The 18,062-nt window shown below is 41.2% G+C and overlaps 2 protein-coding genes across 4 annotated transcripts in view; one reads left to right on the top strand and one right to left on the bottom strand.

Annotated features, from left to right (window-relative positions):
• Positions 1–75: 75 nt before the first annotated feature.
• tmem253 (transmembrane protein 253) lies at positions 76–3,033 on the top strand. The gene is made up of 6 exons (XM_014971544.2): positions 76–502; positions 1,483–1,593; positions 1,683–1,739; positions 1,813–1,923; positions 2,017–2,163; positions 2,467–3,033. Exons 1-6 carry the CDS (start codon positions 335–337, stop codon positions 2,518–2,520), a joined length of 648 nt encoding a protein of 215 aa, XP_014827030.2. The 5' UTR covers positions 76–334; the 3' UTR covers positions 2,521–3,033.
• Positions 3,034–5,224: 2,191 nt separating this feature from the next.
• frmd4a (FERM domain containing 4A) overlaps positions 5,225–18,062 on the bottom strand; it is a 66,975-nt gene continuing 54,137 nt past the window's right edge. For 2 of the 3 annotated variants that reach the window (XM_088006302.1, XM_088006304.1), the window contains exons 15-24: positions 17,036–17,169; positions 16,806–16,928; positions 15,527–15,758; positions 15,090–15,146; positions 14,772–15,009; positions 13,838–13,996; positions 13,426–13,749; positions 12,756–13,333; positions 10,848–10,950; positions 5,225–9,261 (exon numbers count right to left, since the gene is read on the bottom strand). In XM_088006302.1, the coding sequence (XP_087862428.1) occupies positions 9,159–9,261; positions 10,848–10,950; positions 12,756–13,333; positions 13,426–13,749; positions 13,838–13,996; positions 14,772–15,009; positions 15,090–15,146; positions 15,527–15,758; positions 16,806–16,928; positions 17,036–17,169 (2,051 nt within the window). In that variant the 3' untranslated portion in view covers positions 5,225–9,158. Of the gene's footprint in view, positions 9,262–10,349; positions 10,422–10,847; positions 10,951–12,755; positions 13,334–13,425; positions 13,750–13,837; positions 13,997–14,771; positions 15,010–15,089; positions 15,147–15,526; positions 15,759–16,805; positions 16,929–17,035; positions 17,170–18,062 lie in introns of all 3 variants that reach the window. The other variant, XM_088006303.1, reaches the window with a different exon arrangement.

Genomic DNA, 18,062 nt, shown 5'->3' with positions numbered 1-18,062 from the left:
GTCCTGAACCTCCGTCTTAAGAATGAACTTTAGTCATTCATTATCTTCCAACTCAGATGAACTTTGACACCAAAAGTCCTCAGCGCTGTGCCACACCAAGGACTTATAGAAACAATGAGAAAAGGTTTTGGTTGTCTCTCCATTCTTTTTTTGTTATTTGGTATTTTATTTTGAAATGAAGACCTGTGCAAGAAATGAATAAAAGGGAACAACTTTCAGCAAAGGTAAGTTAGAATAAAAAAGGTAAATTAGGTGTGGAAAACTGTGAAAAGTGTCATTTATTACCTTTTTTAAAAAAATTTGACCTTGTTAATGTTTTTTTAATCCACAACAGATGATGCAGAACATGTTTCAGGAGGGGTTGTACCAGGTTTTCTTCAAGGAGACTCCTCCAGCCAGTCCCTCCACTGAGACCAGTAACACCAATAATGAGGAGCTCACAAACGTTAGGATTCATCGTTGGTTTGGGACTGTGGTAAACACAAGACTTTTGGTCACTGGGGTAAGGTGTCGTCTTTTTCTGCTCATCCAAAATACAGTACAAATGAGAAGTTCATCAGGGACATCGTCTTAATTTGAAGTTTTTAAAAAGATGCATTTGAACAACAACAATAAAAACCCGGTGCACAACTCTAAATTATGAGTCAAAATTAAACAAGCACCCCTGAATAGATATTTATTTTTTATTTTCCCATTCGTCTTGTCAAAAAAAACGGTTGAAGTCATTTCAATTGTCTGGTTTCAAGGCACAGACCCTACTTTCAAGAATAATCCTCACATCTTCACCTGAGTTTAAGTTCAGGCCAGTCCAGGCCACTTTCACCTGCTTTTGTCCAGCATAGTAATGCTCCTGATGTGTCCTTGGGTCGTTGTCCTACTGTTTCAGTCATTTAATCACTGATTTGAAGGGAAGCGTAACATTTTAAAGCTTGTTCATCTTCGTCACTCCATTCAATCTGTGGAGTGCACCAGTAACCTTAGCACCGAGAACAAATGCTGTGCATAATGTTACCTCCTTTTGGCTCAATTCATAGTGACCGAATATCTGTTTTGTCTTCCGTTACTTAAAACAATTAGCCAGAAGTTTAATTCCACCTTTTGGAGCAGGAGCTTCTTTCTTAGTCAACACTCTCTCTGTCCATGTTGGGGTTAAACTTGTTTTACTTTGGACAGTAACACTGTTGTTCCACCATCTTGCATTGCCTTTTCACCAGGGTGATGGCTGCATTGCTCCTTATTAATATGAACAATTACAATTACTTGCTTGATTTAGATAGTTGATTCACTTATGTGTGACTTGAAAGTGACTTGAAAGCACACATCAACATTGTCTTTTATTGAAGAGGCAAGCCTTAAATGTATTAAATGACGTCAATCCCTTTGAACAGAACAGAAATGTCTTTAAAAGCTCAAATTGATTTGAAATCCCTGCCTGTGATGAGTGTATGTAAATGTCTGGCTCATTTCCTTGGTTTTCTTAAGGTGATTCAGGTCCTCAGCGCCTTGGCTAGCGTTCTGACCACAGTGAGCCATGCGTGTGTGAGTTACGGCTGTTCTGTTGTCATGGTAACTCCAGTCTGGCCAAGCTTGTCAGTAAGTCGGCTTCTACTTTACAACGTTTTCACTAAGGGCACCTGAACTTGAGAGAGGGGCGTCAAATCTAACTATTGTTGACGTTACAGTATGCAGCTGCTGGGTGCCTGGCAGTGGAGGTTCAGAGGAAGGCTAGTAACGTAAAGGTAAACAGATTATTTAGTTATATGTTAGAGTTTTTATCATGAGCTTTTTTGACTTGTTTTTCACTCCAAACAGATCATCATTCTCATGGCGCTGAACGTTTTCAGTCTGCTGTTTGGATCTGCTGCTCTGCTGGCCAATAGCCTCGCATCAGTGGAGGCTGCAGACCTGAGCTCATACCAGCAGGTAAAATCTACAGAATTACTGTTAATGTTCCTGTAATCAATGAGATTGTGACATTTCCCACTCTCTGTCCCCTTCCTGTTTTCATGTGATAAGAAGGCTGGTTCAAATGTTGCAAAGGCGAGCTACATAGCGTTCACTTCCCTGTGTTTTCTGGGAACACTCTACATCCTGTTCCTGTGCTGGAGAGGTCTGCGCCGATACAGCTCTCGCAACGTTAAGGCCTACATCCGCATCTCACAGGTACAAATGTCTCCTGAACCAAAGTATGTTTCACTTACAGTGGAAACCAGACATGTTTAAACACTGAGTAAAAAGACGCAAACCTGACTACGTCATTTAGTCTGATAACTGCTAACAGGTTCTTTTCCGACCTGAAGTGAATACTGTGCCGCATGGGCTAACAGACCACTCAGTGAGGAAGAAGTCATTCATTTTATTTCAGTGTTATGCATATGAATACTCATTTAAAAAGTAGCTGATTTGTTGCACTTCTGGACTTTTTACCGTTGATCACAATGTGGTTTTGATCAATTTTCTTAACAGGATCCAGAGGACACGAATGGGCTTCTGACGGAACAAGAAGACCCGAATCTGTAAAACTCAATGCAATGAAATATCTTTAAATTAGTTTTATGTGCATACCATTTGTAAACTAAGTTATTGTTGCACTATATTTTTTGTACCATCTGGACATAAAAAAGTTAATTTAAATTTAACTTAGGTCTGATATTTTCAGACCTCTTCTCTGGGATTCTAGAAGAAATCAAGAACTTTAAGCTTCAAGGCAAATTCATCTCAAATCATAAACAGGTTATGAAATGAAATGTGCTGATTTTGTCGCTAAAATATCCGTTTAATTATTTGAGACGGTGCAAGTGTGGAAATTGCTTTCATTTCCCGAAACGTTGTATTTGATATTGACACTAGAGGGCAGCATTGGTGATGTTGGATGTTGTAGATGCCGAGGTTCATTGTCATACTTTCAAACTAAACTTTTATTTCAAAACCTTCAACTGAATTCATGTGTTAGAATAAAAAAATGATGAGCAAGTGCAAAAGCTAAAATGGTAAAGTTGGTCTAAATCTTCTAAATAAAACCCTAAACAACCAGTGGACGGGCTTATACTCAATGTTTTTGTCAAACTTGAAGACATCTGCATCGGAAATTCGCGATACATTAGTTGGTAAAGCTGCAGATGTAGTGAAGGGTGTGGTGTGCTTGAGCATTTCGGTGATGGGGGATTTCATTAAGAGCACATAACAAGGTCACAGACCATTCATGTAGCAAGTATGCACACACACCCACATACACACAGCGATATGCGCAGACTTATATGAGTGAAAAAAAAAATAAAAATCAGAGTGCAGCTACTTTCTCACGACATGTCTGACTAACAGCTTCCAGCTGTTGCTTGCTTGGGAGAGCTGCAATGGGAACCCACTGAGTACAAAGAGAAAGATGGGATTAATGCATAGACGGACACAAAACCGTAGTACAAACCAAAGCAGGATGAGGAGTTGATGTGCAGCAAAAGTGTTCATACCCCTTAAAGAATTTCATATTGTCATTTTTTTTTTCATTTTACCACCACAAACATCAGTGTACTCAAACTTGTGAAGTGGGTGGTTTAAACTTTTTTTGTTTAGAAATAAAAAATCTGAATAAAATGCCAACATCAACCTGTTGCTTTAGAATTGTGGGAAGACTAACTCTATAAATCATCCTGAACACAAAATCCCCACATGTTGGCGGCAGCATCATGATGGGGGGAATGCTTTTCTCTACTGGAGACGGTAAAGTTGGTCAAATCTGATAAGAAGACGGATAGAACTGAAGAAAATAATTTAGGGCTACAAATGGCTTGAGAACGGGACAGGGATTCACCTTCGAGCAACCACAGTTACCATGGCGTGGTTCAGATAATCATGTTTTAGAATGGCCCTGTCAAAGTCTAGAAACACAGATGTTCATACACACTATCTCGAAAACACGCAATGCCATTTTTTCTCACTATATGACATTAAATCAGTCTAAGCTTTTCTTTTTGTTTAGGCCAGTGTAGGATTACCAACATTTATTTATATGTGATTAATGAGGTAAATTCTGTTAAACTTTCAAATTCAAATGTTCACATAATTACCCATAAACCTCCATGGAAGTAAAATCAGGACTTTTTGATGGCCACTCTGTCACAGGGGTCATGCTTAGGGTCATGGTCCATCTAGACCCACTTCTTTCCAATCTTTAACTTCCTGGCTAATGTCTTGATATGTTGCTTCCTGATCACATTTCTCTTATGTCTGTGTGTATTTTGTGAAATGCACCAGTTTCTCCTCCAGCAGTAAGTCCCACAGCATCTTACTCCCAGACTCCTCCCCCTGTCCCAAATGGTCATTATGGACAAACTCTACAATTTTTGTATTTTCAGAAAGAGCAAGAGTTTTTAAAGTGACAGAGGCCCAATTTCAAGAGGTGAAATTACAAAGTAAAATTTCCTTTAAGTTATATTTGATATGTAGCAATTTTTTAACAGCTGAAGTTAACATAGTTGATTGTGCTATAAAATGGCACAATCAACACAAAATACTGCCCTTTTAAAATACGTCCACAAGTGCGCCTCCTATTGTCTGAAATGCTTCAAATTTACCTATCAACAGATGGTAAAACCTCTAATTGTTTAATTGTCTTAGTGTAGGTAAACTTATACCTGAAGTCAGCAAATAAAACCTTCTTAAACTGTTCCTGGTAATTATCATGGCATTAGGCACATTGCACCAACTGTGGTAATTTTAACTTGCCTAAAACAGGAAATGATTTGTCAGACAGTGAGACAAAAATAATTTCATCTGCATGCCACTTGGTGCTAATCACACTGGAAATCTGATGCTCACAGATGTTTTCATTCAATCTGACTGAGCTTCAGGAAGTTCGGGAAGAATAATGGACGACAATTTTAAAACCTGCGCAGTTGCTGCTCACATGAGGTCTAACGATAATAAGCTGTTGACATCCACATAGCAGAGTAAAAAGGGAGTGAAGTGGAAATGCTCTGTGGTCTGCAGAGTCACGTCTTTTATGTTGGTTCTTCCTGTGACTCAGTAGGAAATCCTGCGAGAGGGAAGTGGCTGCAGCCAGCCTGGACGTGATGACACGAGAGTGAGCGTGTCCGGTGGACTGGAAGGGACGAATTCATGTTGGGATCACCTTTATTAAGAAGTGCGACTTTAGTTAAGGTCTCCCTGAAGATATTTTATAAATACACGTTAAGTAAAAAGAACAGACACACACAGAGACGTCATCTTGAGAACATTCATCAATAATTTATTTTCTTACTCTCAAGAACCACCACAGCTTCTCATCTTGAAAATTCATCATTAATTTCCAACAACACAGTTTTGCAAAATGTAAAGTTACTATACAAATTCTTAATAGAAAAAAAAGAATAAATTAACTGTGGAATTCAGTTTTTTTTTTTATTGTTTTTAAATCAATTCCACTTTTTTTTTTCTCTACAACGCCTTTAATGTAATATTACAGCTGAAGAGAACTGATCAACTCAAGTTACATGCTCTACTGTCTGGTTGAGGAGGTGATCTAATATTAAACTGCCGGTTAAAATAAATTCATTTTGCAAGTATCGGTAAGAACGGAGAGATGTCTAGAGGTCCTACGAGACAAAGCAGTAACTGGTCGTTTTGTAGCACCTGAAAGGGTTTCTTAGTGTTGGAAAAAAGACATACTGGCTGATATAAAATGTTAATGCTGCTAAAACAATGAATGTGAGTTAAAAAAAAAATCCCATCGACCCTAACAGCTGTCCTCTGAACATACATGAAAAAAAAAAAAAAAAACTCCACAGGGTTGGAGTATTACAAAATTCTTCATACATGATCACGGAGCAGGAAAAGTTTGCTTTTTGGGACTACAGAAGGTTTTCACACTGGTTTACAAGGAGCTCAGAGATTATAATAGGATCAGTTCTTTGTGGGGGTCTGAACAACTCCATTAAACAATGACAGTTCATTTTAGCTGGAGGAAAAATGGTGCGGCATTTAAAGGTCTTTTGTCTGTGGGTCTGCATGCACGAGCCGGGTCTTCAGCACACAAACTAATCCTAAGACATTAGTAGGGAGAAATCAAACCTCTTAAGATGAATTCCTATCAGATGGTAAACTAGATTGCTGGTTCTAATCTTGCATAAAGACGTATTAAAATTGACGAAGGAAGGATTACTCTTGGAGGAGTAGACATGCACTTAGGGAGTGGGCTGCACCTCCTTGCAAAACAATGTTAGAAGTTTTTCTTAAGTGCTTATGGCCACTTATAACAAAGGTTATTATGGTGGGAACAATGGGATTCGTACCATTCACAAATCCTTATTGTAGTGTTACTTGAACAATAGGATTAAATCATATTCATGTGATGGTCATATTTGTAAAATAAAACAGTTAATAAATTACAATTTTGTGCTACAACAAACAATAGAGGGAATCATTCTGCACCACCGGGATTTGTTGGCGACACTTGAGGAAACTGGTTTAAAGACCAGGTGTGCTTTTCTAACCTTATTCTGAAGGTCTGATTTGGACTATGTGGGACAAGAATTATAAGGATTTACAAACATCTCTGGCCTCCGGCCATATCTTCCTCTTCACAATTAAAAGTGTGGCCTTTTCTGACCAAACTGTTAATGGTTACACTTGCAAAGAGAACACAGTAACTGCAGGTCCAGCCTAAATATACTGCAAATGTTGTGCTTTCAATCAACAGTATGTTTAAATAAACAAGTTCAATTGGTTGAGTGTTTCCTGGCTGCTGCTTAATGGAATGGCTTTAGAGTGTGAAGACTGGATGGAGTATGTCTGAAGTCTGAAATAGGTTCATTATGTTACAGTACAAATGCAGAGCACCAGTTTTGTGGAGCTTGCTCAGAGGATGGGCAGAAAACACAGCACTGTAAAGGGATTGCCGGTCACTCAGCAGAACCGGTTCGAACTAAAACTGGTGGAAAAAAGTAGAGGCAACAGCATAAAAAACAGTTCACCACAGTCACTGAGCAGCTTCAAGATGAAACTCTAAGGTTGAACAAACAGACTTCAACAGTTACACGTCACTGAGAGGTGATGATAAATTAAAAGGTGGAAAACCAGAAAAAAAAAGCAGAACTAAAACCAAACACTGCAGCGTCTGCGACTGGATGTAGCCACAACAACGTCTCCAATAAATCCTGTGCTCTGACCGCATACAGGTGCATCTCAATGAAACATATTATTATTGAAAAGCTATTACATTTCAGCAAGAGTAGAGAAGCGTGAAATCCAACTCAGGGTCTGTTGTGAAGTTTCCACAGTCAGTGATGATTTTGGGAGCCATGTTTTCTGCTGGAGTTAAGTCGGCACAGACATCCACCAGGAAACTTCAGAGCACCTCCTGTTTTTCTGATTTCATTTGTCCAGTGGGACTCGGCACCTGCCAGAAGTACCAATACCTGCTTTAGTAAATGTGATACTTAATTCACCAGCAAACTCTCTGGATCTAAACCACACAGAAAGTCTAAGGAGTATTGTCAAGGTTGAAGATAACAGACACCAACCAAGACCTATTTAAGCAATCTGGCTACATGAGAACTAACCAAGGACTGAGTGAAGATACTGTACAGTAAATAGACATACCTTTTAGTTGGCTGATAGTGCTGTATTTAAAATCCCTTCTTAGTTGATTTTATGAACAACTGACTTTGACCCCAAAGTTTCCATTATGGTGCGTTCACACCTGACAGTCTGGTAGACTCGGTTCGATTGGGGACTAAACTTGCAACGTTTGTTACGTTTCCAGCTTGTGCTGTTCGCTTCCACCCTGCAGTGTCAAATGATCCAAACCCTTTGAAAAACCTTCATGTTGTTCTTGCACCAAGAACATGAAGGAAACAACATGAAAACCTCTGAAGAAGACATTAGCGCAATTTCCTTCCTGGTGGAATGTAAACAAAGATGTGGTGGTGTCAGATTTTAGCAGTTGTAGGATTTATATTGTGTCTTTGGCAATAGAGCATGAGCCGTTTCTTCGGCTTGAGTTAGACGAGATATTTGTTTTGTTTGTATTTACCCAGAATGCCCGGCATGATAGTCTGCTTCCTGCTTTTGGAGCAAACTCCGGTCCGCTTGCATCCACATGTACAGCGGAGCCGCTCCAGAGTTCACTTCAATCAAACTGAGATCTAGGTTTGTAGGTGGACCACAGGTTGTGTTTTTGGTCCGCATCGGACTTCAACTGCACATTCACACCTAAGCAAACCGGACTTTCCAGGAAAAACGAACTAGAGTTCAAATGAAGTGGATTAAACAAAGCTGGTGTGAATGCACCCTTAGCTGTGGGCCATACCCATCAAAACTAACAATACCGTAACAGATCTGTAACAAATCGATGAGTTTAAATTTTTTAAAATGAAATTTACTGAACGGAAAAACCCATTTTACACAATATTCTAATTTATTGAGATGCACCTCTATGTTCCTGCTCTGCGGTTGATAATCTTGTGACCAAACTTCAGGTCCAATGAACTGCAGATCAAGATCATATCCAAAAAAGATCCACTCCAAATTCTACCAACACTAAGGCTTTAAGGAAAAGGCCTGTTTCAGCTTCACTCTGTTGATTAAAACCAATTAAAAACCTTGTCCAGTGTTCTTTATTGCTATAACCTTCTCAGTCAAGGAAAGCCATCTAATATGGTTACCAAGAGTTCACTCACATATTGCTAACTTACTCTTCTGTTATAACACCATCAGGGAATCATGTTACAAGTTAAACCTGCACATGTCTGAAATCTTCTGCTTTTGTAAGTATGATTAAAGAAATAAAAAAAACAATGTCTACGGGTACAATGCAATGAAATACAGTTCATTGAGAGCTATAAATGCCTTTTAAACCGGTGGTTCAAATCCAGCATGTATCTTCTGACCGAGTGGCAGTGCACCGGAGCGATGCAGGATGTGATATGAAACAGGATGCGGACAAGCTGATGTTGGGTTTATTGTGTTTCTGATATTCTTCTGTGCTCTGTCCTTTCACGCTCTGGATAGGTAGGCCATGAAAGCAGGCGGTGAAACTCAGGCAGGGACAGAAGAGGCTTGCGTGGAGTCAGGTCTGGGCTGGATGAGGTGTGTGGTTGTCGACGGGTAGGAGTGAGGGACAAAGTAGAGAACAGGTTGTTTGTAGGCCATACGGGAAGGTCTCAGACCAACGTTCCGGGTTTGGTCTTGTCTTTTCCGTACCACTGCACATCTGCCAGCTCTGAACACAAGGGGCTGCTGAGAAAAAAGCTGTCACTGAAAGACCTGCAGAGGAAGAAATAACAGGATCACTGACTGCAGAGATGACTTTATAGATACTAAAATGACTAGCAGGTTTCTGAGTTTCTATGTTTAATGTTGGATAGCAGTGCACCATTATGTATTTTATGAATAAATCCTGTGAGTAGTTAACCAAAGTGAAGCATCACAGTCAGAGCACAGCTGAGCACATGCAAAGATCAAGTACAGAAACAGAAACAGCACAACACGCATGCATTACCACCATCAATACATGGCAAGAGAAGTAAACTCTTCCAATTGTCAGCCCCTATTGTGGGTAATAAGGAAGGGCTCTGTTTACAGAACTCTAACTATCAGTATATCACGTAGAGATGCACCAGGAAGTGGTGTTGCATTGAACGGCCTTTACTGGTGAGAAGCGAAGCGGAAACAATTTTCTTTTATGAGCAACACTTTTTTGTGAGGTTCTGACGGGTTGCAGTTATGCTTTTATAGCCAAATAAACTGTAATTGTTTTTTTTAATCCTCTTCATTGGTATCACAATAAATACCTAAAGGATCATTATAAATTAAGCACTGGTAACATAAATTGCTGAAGTCATTTTAATAAGTCAACCCAGTAGGGATTATGGGGACTCGCTTGGATGTGAAGTTGCCTTTGGTCCTAAACTAAAGTCAGCGGTTGCATGAGGTACAATATATTTTATATTAAGTGGGAGTATTATATTGACCACAATGTATTTTAACTAAGACCACTGCATTTATATGGAGACTAACTATCTCAATTTAAAACTGTTTATATAACTGGATTTATTTAATTTTATATTTCCATATAACTGGATATAATTTTAATTAGGCTCCATATAGATAAGATGAATTTAAGTAATAACTACATACAGCAGTTAAGCTAGAAAAAGTATTTTTTCAGCTACATTTGGTACTAGTGTGTCAAGTCTTTATTAAAAAAAAGAGATATATATAGATTGGTTGCGAAATGTACAGTGGTGCATCTCTAATATCTGATCTAAACTATCTGCCTGATTCTTAGAAAATTTGGTACTACCAAAATCCTCTTTTGCTATTGCTGTTTTACTACCAATGCTACACGGTACCTCTATGCATCAGAGCTGGGCTGAGGGGGAGACTGACAGACGTCCTCAGTAGGAGAGCTGTCTGCTGTGCCTCTAAACCAGGAGAGAGGACACACACATAAGGAAAAGGGGGGTTAGTAAAGACAGAAAGACAAACAAGAGAGAGATGACAAATATTAAGTGACGGGATGGACGTCCAAAAGGAGATGCCCAGCAGAGTGAGGGGGATATGATTGAGAAATGAAAAAGATTGAGAGAAGGAAAAGAAACGTAGCAATGAAGATGCCAAAAAAGACATATTAAATTGGCTGGAGTTAGAAAAAGCTTTGTAAACACAACCAAAATTACATAGAGTGTGAGGTGAAAACAACAACAGCTGACAAAAAAAAAAAAAAAAAAAAAAAAACAGAAACAGAACCAAAGCTTGTGAGCGTGTTTCGGGTCGGGTTTGGACAAAGATGAAGACACAGAAGCTAAATCTTTCTGGTCCCCTCCTGAGACTCTGCGAGTGTTTCTTACCCGCTTTTCCAGTTGATGATGTGCTGTGGGCTACAGGGCGGGGTGGGCGTGGCTGGGTGCTCACTGGATGGCGTCAGGCTCCTCTGGCTGTGAGGGGAAGCAGCTGAAGGGAGAGCCGACAGTTAAGTCAAGCAACACGAGTAAAGGTGACAAAAGGGGGGTGAGGGACAAAAGGAATTCCAGCTATGCTTCACATGTGGGGCTGAGGGATGTGGTTTCAGTGTGACAAATGCATTTTGCCTCTGGAGTCGGTCGGAGGAAAAAATTCCCGATTTTTTGTTTGTCTTACAGGGTAATTTCCCTGCATTTCGGGCATCTGCGCTAACTTAGATCAGCTCGAGTAAAAAAATCTTTATCTCTGTGGCTTGTTAAATGAGGTCATGCTACTGGCCTGTGGTATCGTATGCCAGGTTCTTGTTTGGGAACTTTAGTACATTTTATATGGCTTATAAAAAAACCTAAATATGAATTTCAGTACTTTTTCGACACTGAAAAATGGAATGAAAAAGGGAGAAATTGTATTCTGCTATTTTTGGTAAATTTCTGTATTTCGATATTATGCATCCCTAATTAACGCTGCTTCTGATAGTTTTTTATTTTTTTTATTTTAAATGTGCAGACTACACAATAAGACAAGTTTTAAAACCAGATTAAAATTAGAGCTAGTACACAAATGTTTGTGTACTAGCAAATAATTTGTAAGTTTATAATTGTTGAATTGCAAGTATGCATTTTTATTTTATTTTCTGTATCATGCTGTTTTTCACTTCGTCCCTACTGTCAGATGACTCTAATGTGAGGTTTCAATAACCAGATTTCTGCTTATTTGCTTTCCTGTATCATGCCAACAATGTCACAGCTTCAAAGTCTAACTGTTCAAATATTGTTACATTTAATATTTTACTCATTGAATGTTCATCTTTTCCGCTTTCAGTGGAGCAGTTCACAGTTCAGTGTGAAGCGGCCGGGATGGGGATCAGTGCCTCCAAATTCAAGACCATGGTGTTGAGCCAGAAAATGGTAGACAGCCTTCTTTGCGTTAGGGAAGAGGTCCTGCCTCAAGTGGAGGAGTTCACATGTCTCTAGGTCTTGTTCATGAATAAGGGGAAAAATGCGATGGGAGATCAGCAGGTAGATCGCGGCGTCTGCAGTGATGCTGAGCCAAAACGTGAAGCTCTCGATCTACCGGTCGATGTACGTTTCTACCCTCATCTATGGACATGAGCTTTGGGTTGTGACCGAAAACATGAGACTGCAGATACAAGCGGCTGAAATGAGTTTCTTGCACAGGGTGTCCTAGCTCTCCTTCAGAGATAAGGTGAGAAGCTCAGTCATCATGGAAGGATTCAGAGTAGAGCCGCTGTTCCTCCTCGAGAAAAGCCAGTTGAGGTGACTCGGGCATCTGGTTAGGACGCCTCCCTGGTGAGGCGTTCCGGGCACCACATGGAGATCCAGAGGAATCCCAGGGACAATTGGACACAGGTGGAGGGACTATGTTTCTCGGCTGGCCTGGGAACGCCTTGCGATTCCTCATGAGGATCTGGCTCAAGGGACTGGGAAGAGGGAAGTCTGGGTCTCCCTGCTTTGGCTGCTACCCCTGTGATCAGCTCAGGATGAGGAGAAGATTATGGATAAACTGACCTTCCTCTCTTGAAATGTAAAATGTAGTCACCCATAAAGCAAATTAAAATAAATTTGTTCTAACTCTAAATCGGTTTTTTAAATCGTAGGAGAAGAATAGAAAACAAGTCATAATTTGTCGATCAGTCTTTATTATATACCTCATCATGTTTACTTGTCCTTAACAGCAAGGCTGAATAAAACTGACTCTTTTTCTGTAATGGGAAACAGCTGATGGTCTGTTAACACTGATATATGGAGTTTAATAAAAAATAATTGAAAGCATACCTGGTGAGCCCTTGGCGAGTGATCCAACTCTGCTCCCCCGTCCATGTCCCAGAGTGCCTTGCTGTGACCCAGTATCAGAAGATGTGGATCCTGAATGTGAGTGGCTTCTTTCTTTTAGGCTCCCTGATGACCTCTGGTACCAACAGCGCAGCTCCTCAGACACCGCTGCCCTCCCCCCTCCTCCGCCACCCTCTCTCCCTAACGATGGAGTCCGTACGATCTGAGACCGAGATGGCGTGAGTCGGCCGCTTCCCTCCCCACCCTCCTCCCCACCCCAGGCCTCCTTGTAAAGTCCGCCTGCCGTGTAGGAGCTGGAGGTCTTAAACTGGGCCTTCACACTGTAGTGGCCCTCCTGGTCGCTCTCCAAGCTGCGCACCACGACGCCGTTGGAGCTGCCCTCCACATACAGAGGGTACTCCTTGATGCGGTACTGGGAGGAGGGCTGGCTCTGGCTGTGGAGGTAAACTCCATGATGCCCACCTCCGATCCCACCTCCACCCGAACCTCCAACGGAGCCGTTCTTAGCTGCCAGATTTGGCATAGAGCCCGAGTTTGAGGAACCCAACTGACCAGCAGACCTGTGGGGAAAAGATATTGACATTTGCCTTAATTAAGACAGAGTTTGATCAACTGAACAGATAATCATAAAAACTAACGGCCTGGCCCTCACCTGTGCCTTTGCCGTTGCCTCTGCCTGGCTTTGGAGGGCGAGTCCTCTCCCAGAGTGGAGTAGTTGGGGTTGCTGCCAGGGGGTCCACCGGAGGGACAATAATGCTCTGAGCTGCTTTGGCTGGTGCAGGATGAACAGTCATCCAGTGGGTCGGAGCCATTGGAGCCTCGTCCCGGGCCAAGGAAAAAGTCGGGACTGCCCAGGGTGTGCGGATGTGCATCGGGGTCGGACGCCAGCAGTTTGCCCTGGGACTCGAGGCTGGAGCTGCGGTTCCTAAAGTGCTGAGAGAGACTGTGCAGACGGGTGGGACTGATGTCCACTGACCTGTGAAACGAAGGTTAAGAAAAGGTCACAAATGACATTTCAACGTTCAGAGGTTTTCTGTCTAGGTTTCAGACTCATGCTGACTGACCTGGTGGAATGTACATAGTGTGGAGTTCTGGTTCTCAGGTCCGGTGTCGACGGCATGCTGGACTGAGAGTTCCAGTGAGGTGTGCTTCTGATCGGGCTGCTCTGAAGGGAGTTACTGCCCCCTGCTTCTGCACTCCCAGAACTTGGAAAACGCCTGTGACTGAACAGAAGGGAAAGACGGTATTTTATATCACGCATGCATGGGTTGTGTGCATCTGTTTGCTTTAAAGGTGTTTACATTTAACATACACAACTCAGTCCCATGCACAGGCATATTTTGTGACGTCACAGACACAAATCTTATTGTATTTTATTGGTATTTTTTTCTGATAGGAGAAACATAATTGTGAAATGAAAGAAAAAGTATTAATTATTTCAAAAACGTTATTACCAACTAATGTTAAATAGTAATCAGTTTTCTGCCGTCCTGGAGTCAACACTTTGTTCAACCAACTTTTGCTGGAATTACAGTTTGAAGCCTTTTGCATTCACATCTGGAAACCAAAACTCTTGCCTATTATTCATTGTTTAACAGCTCAAGCTTGGCCAAATTGAATGGAGAGCATCTGTGAAATCTAACATGTGAATCTAGTTTAGTCTAAACCAGTCCATATTTAGGCTCAATGTCCAGCTGACAGGTGAGCCGCAGACCTCACACTCCAGTCTTTTGTAGACCCTAACAGGTTTTCTTCCTCTGCATCTAGCTCTGTCCACTTGCATTGGATTTTGTTTCGGGTTATCAGAATAAAGCAGACCAAATATTACCTGCAACACATTGTATTATTTTTTTTTTTTTTTACTTTTTAAAAACTTGAAAAAATATGGATGCTTTTCCTTCTATGTCACAAATATGTCGGCTCACAAATATATAGCAAGATTCAAGGAGTGTGGACACTTCATCAAACCTTACCAAACAAAAAGGAGAGTTGGAATACCTGGAGTGAGAAGAGCGCTTCTTTATTTTTTCGTAAGGCTCATCCAGTGACGATTCGCTCCACATCTTGGGTTTGATGGGAGATTTATCATAGTCAGAGCGAGTGTAGTGCATGTGTCGCAGTCCATCCAGGGACTGCGGGGGAGGAGGCCGGCTGTGAGAGGGAGGTCGCGGAGGGAGGCCTTTATGAGGCGACGCTACAGGAGAGAAGGTTGGGGTACCTGTAACTTGAGGATCATCTGAAATAAAAAAAGAGAGGTCAACACTCTAATAATTATTACGATAAAAGTATAACATTCAAGAAAAGATCAAGTTTTACCGTCATCTAAGACCAGTGCATCAGATAGTGAGCTGTCTTCAGAACATATATTGGCTTCTACAGGAAAGAAAGACAGAAAAATATATATACGTATGTTGAGTGTTTTACTTATACAGAAGAGACAGAACATAAAACGAGTAATACTACTTATGTAAGTGTTGTGGCTAAAATCAGAGATTCACTAAGAAATTGGCTAGAGATTGTGAACTGCTGATTTATTATTTTTATTTAGTAGGGATTCGTTTTATGCAGAGCAAGAGGGGATGCAGGGACAGCAAGCAATATTTTATTTTACATTTTACTGTTGGAACAGCTTAATTCTTTTTATGTAAAAAATAGGAACAAAAAAAACTGTTTTTCTTTCAGACAAATTGAAATTCATGAACAGAAAACAGACAAGAAATCTCTGACTGGTACATCTCCACATAAATTGGTACCTTCTATGATAAGTGACGCCCTCTGCGTCGGCTTCTTGCCAGAGCGGACCCGATACTCATTGATGGAGTTTTCAATTTCCTGGAGCTTCTTAAGTGCATTCAGATAAGACGTTTTCCTCTGCTTCTTCAGCTTTTTGCTGCTCACGTGAGGATCGCTGGCGAGACGCCTGGCCGCCTCTGTAATCTGCGACTGAATGGCAAACTCCCGCTCCAAGCGCTCAAGCTCCTCCTCCTGGCATAAACACACAAGGGCAAACTTTATACAAAAGAAGCAACAAGGTGCTGGATTTCCTCAATGTTGTAGCAACAGAAACAAATGAAAAATCCAAAAGCAACAAGCCCGCGCTTCCAGACACGAAATCATACTAATTCTCCCATGTCACACGTTCGGTCAGACACGCAGGGAGATATCCGTGCCAGTAAAAACACACTGCGGAAATCATTTATCTATGCCGTAGCTGCACAGTCTCTCACCACTCTATTAAGACCCAGTGTCCCCCAATAAAAACAGTCCAGCATCAATCTATCCACTCCTACACAGCAGCTCTCTGGGATTTATAGAACAGAGCAGGTTGAATAAAGAAAACATATTCTAAACAGTAAATGAATGCAAACGCAAACATAGTGCATGCAAAGTCTGAGTTGCACAGCCCTGACTGGTAAATTGGATTGCCATCTTGTGATTCAAAGCAGCTTTCTCCTGCACTGGAGTGTGAGAGCACACACATATGATTTCAGTTACCTCAACAGAGACAGGATAATGATATATTACCTTTCGGCTCTCTTAATATTAGACTGTATCTGTTCTTAAGAATCCTTCTCACTAACAGCGACCTTGCAGCACCGCTGGAGTAGCTTCTATTTCTGTGTACACAGTTTAAGGTGCTTATGTAAAATTATGACATATCTTTCTGCTTGGAAGGCGGTTTTTGTGATACTGTGTCCCTGGATTCTTTTCAAAGAACACAAACTCAGTGAAACACACGCACATTCAGGCACGCACACAATCCTACTATCACCACTTCCTGTGGTTAAAAAGCAGCCACACTATATTTAGAAGCTGTGCTCTGCTGGAAAAACTACCCGTGGCACAAAAAGGAAGCAAAATAAAAAGCTAAACTTCTTCTAGGTGCAAAATGTATCAGATTGTAGGATTTTTTCAACAAACCAACCTAACTTTATGATCTTATATTTTTTATTGTGCTTGTTTGTTAAGAGGAGGATCGGGACAATACAGACAAAAAATGCCGGAGAGGGGAACTGGGAATCGGGCCATTACCTCGCCCTTTGGTAAGATTTTTTGCTCGTCCAGTTTGAAGGCAGTGCCAATCTTCCGTCTCACTGTGGGTGGTTCCTCTCCGGGATCAAGAGGATATTCCTTTGGAAGTTTCCCTGTCAGTTCCTGCAAAAACATTAGAGTAATAAAGTTGGAAAAAAAAAAAAGGGAATTCCAGGAAGTATTAAAGTTTCCAAAAATATTTGCCAATTCTGTGACCATTTTTCTCATACCGCTTCTCTGATACAGATGCTCTTGAGTTCCTCTAGTCTCTGTCGCAGCGTTTCCTCCAGAGCTTCCTGCCTGGCCCTCAGAGCTGCCAGCATGTCCTTCTTAGCAGTTTGGGAACTGTCTGATTCCTGAGAGCCTGCAAGGCGCAGACAACACAAAACATCAGGAGAGGTCTTGTCAGGGAGATTGGGGAAGGGGCAGAAAATCTGCGTGTGCACCTGATGCTCCTGCAGGATGTTTACAGGGAAGCGAATGGAACGTTTTGATAAGGGAGCTGAGTTTTAGGGCTGTGTTTGTGCGAGCACGCGGGTGTTTAGAGGAAAGGGCAATTTAGGACAAAGTCAGTGACGCACTTCGCCAAGACCCGGAGATGGTGCCAGCCTTCTTTGTACTATGCCACGTTGAAAACAACACAAACATACACACAGAGACCCTGTTCCTTTCTCATTGACGTGTTTCAATGTGTGGCTGACCTTTCAGACAATACAGACGTGACCAATACGGAAAACGTTTTGCAGTTCGAAATAAACTGCAAAGCAAAAATAGAGTCTTATAGTTCTAAGGCGCATCATTTTTAAGGTCAAAGTTCAAAACAACTGCCAAGAACACAGATCTAAAACTGAACCTTTTGTATTTGTGCGTATGGTGATTGTATAGGCACAATTCACTTTGGCCTGTACACTAGTGTGCCAGCATTTCTTTCATGTGGCTTTCGTCATGCGTCGTTGTAGATTTACTGTGGTTTGGAACATGGTTGTTTTGCATGACCCAAATTCAGTTTTTATACACAAAGTATCAAAATTCACACAAGAAGACTTTTTTTCAAACAAAGAACTTCATGAATAACTACAAGTGACTTGTGAGACAAACCCATATTGCCAGTCTTTTGTCCGCTGTGTTGGTTTAGTAATCAATCAAGTTTTACCAGGACTGTGAAGGCAGTGATGTAGCAGCCAAACAAATAACTGTTCTTGAGTTCCTCATTACATTCTAATGGCTTTCTGGGATCTAAAGGGCGTTTTCCTTTCA

Source organism: Poecilia mexicana, unplaced genomic scaffold, assembly GCF_051168715.1.
Source record: "Poecilia mexicana isolate PSO_F unplaced genomic scaffold, ASM5116871v1 scaffold_6, whole genome shotgun sequence".
Taxonomy (NCBI): domain Eukaryota; kingdom Metazoa; phylum Chordata; class Actinopteri; order Cyprinodontiformes; family Poeciliidae; genus Poecilia; species Poecilia mexicana.
Note: the sequence above shows the minus strand (reverse complement) of the source record. Positions and strands in the feature narration are given on the sequence as shown.

Bases quoted from the DNA above. Each gene is read 5' to 3' on its own strand.
- tmem253 (XM_014971544.2), top strand. From the start codon at position 335: ATGATGCAGAACATGTTTCAGGAGGGGTTGTACCAGGTTTTCTTCAAG. The intron at 1,740-1,812 runs GTAAACAGATTA...CACTCCAAACAG, and splicing joins GGAAGGCTAGTAACGTAAAG to ATCATCATTCTCATGGCGCT. The intron at 1,924-2,016 runs GTAAAATCTACA...TCATGTGATAAG, and splicing joins ACCTGAGCTCATACCAGCAG to AAGGCTGGTTCAAATGTTGC.